A 4,092-nucleotide genomic window follows, 5' to 3' on the forward strand; every position below is an offset into this window, starting at 1 on the left:
CCAGCCCTTGCCCCCAGCCCCAGCGCACCGGTGACGTAGGCGAACACCTCCCCGTCCAGCTCGGGGAACTCGCTGCGCAGGATATCGGCGCACGAGGCCATGGCCCGGCCCGGCCCGGCCCTGTTCCGCTCCGCCGGGCCACGGAGTCCCGGAAAGGGCAGCGCGCGCTGGGGCTGCCGGGAAGGCGGGTCGGCCGTACGCGAGGGCTGCTGGGAAACCGAGTCCGGGGACGGGGGAGCGCAAGGGCTGCCGGGAATGAGGACGCGCGGGGGCTGCTGGGACATGGAGTCCGCGAGGCGCGGGGCCTGCCGGGAATGTGGGCCTGCAGCGGCGAGGCTTCCCGCCTTGCGCGGGGGGCGCATGCGCAGTGCTGCCGTCCACCTCGTTTCCCTCGTGGGGGGCAGCCCCGGGCCTGCCGCCAGACACGTCCCCGACGCCTCCGGGGCAGCCTCGGGCGTGGGCGGATCTAGGACTTTGCGAGGGGGAGGTGCAGGATGGCGCGTGACACTGTCCCTAGTTTTCTCCGGTTACAAATAAACCAGAAGCTTTTCTCCTCGGCCTGGACCATTCAGTTGAAGATGGAAGCCAGAAGAAGCAGAGCTTCAGTGGAAGTTCGCAGTAAGACCATGTCGGCCTGGCCAGCGCGGTCTCCCAGGGTTCGGGACTTGGACCGACGCATCTTCATCGAGGCCCTGGATGCGGGGGTGAAAAGCAAACTGGCAAAGCTCACCGATGCCACGAAGCTGTGGGGAAGCGTGGCCACGCGTCAAAGGAGGCTGTGGATCCAGGCAGCCCTCAACATATTAGTTGGAAGCAGATGCTGTTCAGCACTGAGAAGTGTCAAGTGCTCCATCTGGGGAGGAAAAATCTGCGACAAACTTATAGGCTCGGTGGCGCTACATTAGCAAGCACCATGTCTGAAAGGGACCTGGGGTCATAATTGACTGTAAAATGAATATGAGCCACTGGTGTGATGCTGCGGTTAGCAGAGCAAGCGCTACGCTGGCGTGCATCAACTAGTGCATCTCAAGCAAAACTAAGGAAGTTTTTCTCCCGCTCTACTCAGCTTTGGTGAGGCCGCGGCCGGAGGACTGCGTCCGGTTCTGGGCACCACTTCAAGAAGGATGTGGAGAAGCTTGAGGGAGTCTAGAGGAGAGCCACTCGTATGATTAGAGGCCTGAAGAGCAAGCCCTACGAGGAGAGGCTGACAGGTATGGGACTGTTCAGCCTAGAAAAGAGAAGACTTTGGGGGGATTTGGTGGCAGCTTACAAATATATCAGGGTGAGCAGCAGGGGCTAGGTGAACAACTATTCACCAAAGCGCCCCAGGGGAAGACCAGCATCAATGGACATAAACTAGAAGGAGGTTTCAGACTGGATATAAGGAAAAACTTCTTCATGATTCGTGTGCCCAGACTCTGGAATAGACTCCCAGCCAGGTGGTGCAGGCACCTACTGTGGAGATCTTCAGTAGGAGACTGGATACCCACCTTGCTGGGGTGATTTGACCCCAGCTGTCTTTCCTACCCAGAGCAGGGGGGCTGGACCCAAGGATCTCAAGGTCCTTTCCAGCCCCTAACCTTGTGTGAATCTTTGGAGTGAGTTAAAAACAAGCTGCAGGACTGTTAAATAGGAGCTGCTGCTACCAGGAACAGCAAACAGGCTGCAGAACAAGGGATAGCTTGACAGGTGGAGCAGCAAGATAATGAAAAAGAAGAGGGTCGTTAACACCTGTAGAGTGAAGAGTTTAGGAGGGATCAGTTCTAGGGCAACAAGCTATGAAGTCAAATGACTCACTCAGCCGGGCCCGACTATAAACGCTGCCGCGGCTGCTAGACAGTTGCTTTAAAACTTTGGATGCAGCAGGAATCAATCCAGGGTGCAAGTGCACCCCCCGGAACCACCCCTGGGCCGCAGGGCCTGCTGGCTGGCCAGGAAAGCCCAAGGAGGTGGGCATAAAGCCGTGGCCCCAGAGTGCCACCAGGGCAGGGCAGGCTGAGGATGTCTTTCTGTTTCTAAACCCCATCTTCCCCAGGATCAGGTGACAGTGATGGCTGTCTCCCTCAGTGCAAAGCTGCCCCCGTATGAAGAAATAAAAACTGTAGCGGGAAGACTGGAAACGTCTCTCTCAGCTACTGCTTTACATCGTTCATACTGGTTCGTCCTTGCACCTAGCTCTGCCTTTAAAAGGCCCGTGGGCTACCTGGACCCGCTGTCCACGGACGCTAGGCTTTCAAAACAGCAGATTTCGGCCCAGGAGCTCCTTCCAATGCAGTGTCTTTAGCAGCAATGATTTGAACTATCCCAGTTCATTGCATCCTGTACCCCTCACCATAGGATCGAGTACCTTAGAGCAGTTCCAGCGTGACTCTTATACCAGAGAGCATGGGCTTCAAAGGGGGGCTGAGGAGCCCACTAAAATTTGGGAGAAAGCACTTTTAAAATGCCACATCTGCTGTCATCCCCCTCACATCTGTCCCCTGCTCAGCAGGATGGTGGGAGAGAGGAGCACTTCTGCCCAGCAAGGTGGCAGCAGTCACCACCAGCTACAGCCCACAGGCGACAGAGTCCCAGCTGGGCACCAGAGGGGGCTGGTGAACAGCAGAGAAACCATCCAAAGTCTGTGGCGGCCAGTCCCAAAGTGGCCTCTGGCAGGCAGAGTCCCCCGCCCCCTGTTTGCGGTCACTGGGCGTCATTCCAGGAAACACCCGCGCCACACACACACGCATGCATGCACACACTTTCCCGTGCAAGCTGCCCTTGCAAAAGCAAAGATTTTGCCACTAACTGCAGTCAGCCTAGCAGTCACTGGGAGCGCCAGGATCACGGCTTACAAAGGGCAGCGCAGTTCCAAGAAGGAGGGCAGAGGAACACCGCTGGGGTTTGCATCTGGGTTTTAATTCAGTGCCTGGTTTGCCAGGGCTACAGCAGAAACGATCCAGGGTGGAAGCAGGAAGCTGAGGGGCAGGGGAAGAGGGGACACGAAAGAGCTCACTGCTACCTTCTTGCTGCAGGAGGGACCCCCTGGATAACGCATGTGAGTGAAGAGAGAGGAGCATCCCACCCTCTCCCAGCAGACAGGCAGGAAATTGCTGTCCCAGGGCCAGGAATAGCAAGCACCGTGACTCCTGCTGGGCCCAGGGGAGGAGTCGTCCTGGGGGGTTGGGGTCCTCTGCCATTCGGACAGCCCTGGTGCGAGTGCAAGAGGAGGAGGAGAGGTGGGTCAGGCCCCTTTGCAGTGGGAGACCCCTGCTAGGGGCCGGGGGGCACACAGCTAGGATCGCACACGTCTCACTGCCCTGTGGACTGGGCTTGTGTGCTCCCTTGCACGTCCCCGTGGGGCCTGCATGGCTGGGTTGGAGCTAAGGGGTGCTGGCCTTGAGCTTGATCTGCCAGGAATTCGCATGGAGGATCTTGCCGGCACAGAGGACCAGGCACGTGTCCCACCCCTTGCTGAGCTCAGTGGCAAGAATGTGCAGCCCCTGGCACGGCAGCAGCTCCAAGCCGGGCACGGAGCGGGAAAGGAGCTTCCGATCTTTGTACCACCTGTGGAGAAAGGGGGCCGTGGCGAGAAGTCCAGCATAGCTGCTCTCAGCCAGCTACAGCTGCCAGCGTCCCCGCGCAGGTGCGAGTGCCTTCTCTCTGCCAGCCTCCTCCAGACACTGCCGAGCACCCACCTCGCTGCCTGCCGGCCTGCTGCTCAGGGAGGGGCGCGCAGTTGATGCAGCAGTAAAGATGCAGGGACTGGTTTTATACAGGCTTGATCAGAACCAAGGCCCCCGGCACCCGCTGCCATACAAGACATCCCAGCTCAGCTGCCAGGGCCCCCCATCTGCGCCGCGTCCGGAAGCAGCCGCCCTCCCCCTTCTTCCACAGCTCCAGGAGCAGCTCCCTGCCCCATGGAAGAGGTCTGCTTGCAGAGGCCAAGGGTGGGGCTGGGGCATAGGCAGCTCGGGGTCAGGGTTGTTGGAGAGATTGTGGGAAGGGTGCAGCCCAGCCCCTCCCCTGCTGCATCTCACCTGACGTGCAGGTGTGGCCTGGAGGAGTTCAGCCCACAGTGGAAGGTGATGACTCTGCCTTTGGAGATGTACC

At 59.2% G+C, this 4,092-nt stretch overlaps 2 protein-coding genes across 2 annotated transcripts in view; both read right to left on the bottom strand.

Annotated features, from left to right (window-relative positions):
• Positions 1 to 156, bottom strand: part of ABCF3 (ATP binding cassette subfamily F member 3) — a 13,009-nt gene extending 12,853 nt beyond the window's left edge. The window contains exon 1 of the mRNA XM_019532825.1: positions 29 to 156. Within this exon, the coding sequence (XP_019388370.1) occupies positions 29 to 101 (73 nt within the window). The 5' untranslated portion in view covers positions 102 to 156. The remainder of the gene's footprint in view (positions 1 to 28) is intronic.
• Positions 157 to 2,883: 2,727 nt separating this feature from the next.
• LOC109308280 (matrix metalloproteinase-23-like) overlaps positions 2,884 to 4,092 on the bottom strand; it is a 5,213-nt gene continuing 4,004 nt past the window's right edge. The window contains exons 8-9 of the mRNA XM_019532525.1: positions 4,020 to 4,092; positions 2,884 to 3,546 (exon numbers count right to left, since the gene is read on the bottom strand). Coding sequence (XP_019388070.1) covers positions 3,363 to 3,546; positions 4,020 to 4,092 — 257 coding nt within the window. The 3' untranslated portion in view covers positions 2,884 to 3,362. The remainder of the gene's footprint in view (positions 3,547 to 4,019) is intronic.

This window comes from Crocodylus porosus, unplaced genomic scaffold, assembly GCF_001723895.1.
Source record: "Crocodylus porosus isolate Cpor-Errol unplaced genomic scaffold, CroPor_comp1, whole genome shotgun sequence".
NCBI lineage: Eukaryota > Metazoa > Chordata > Crocodylia > Crocodylidae > Crocodylus > Crocodylus porosus.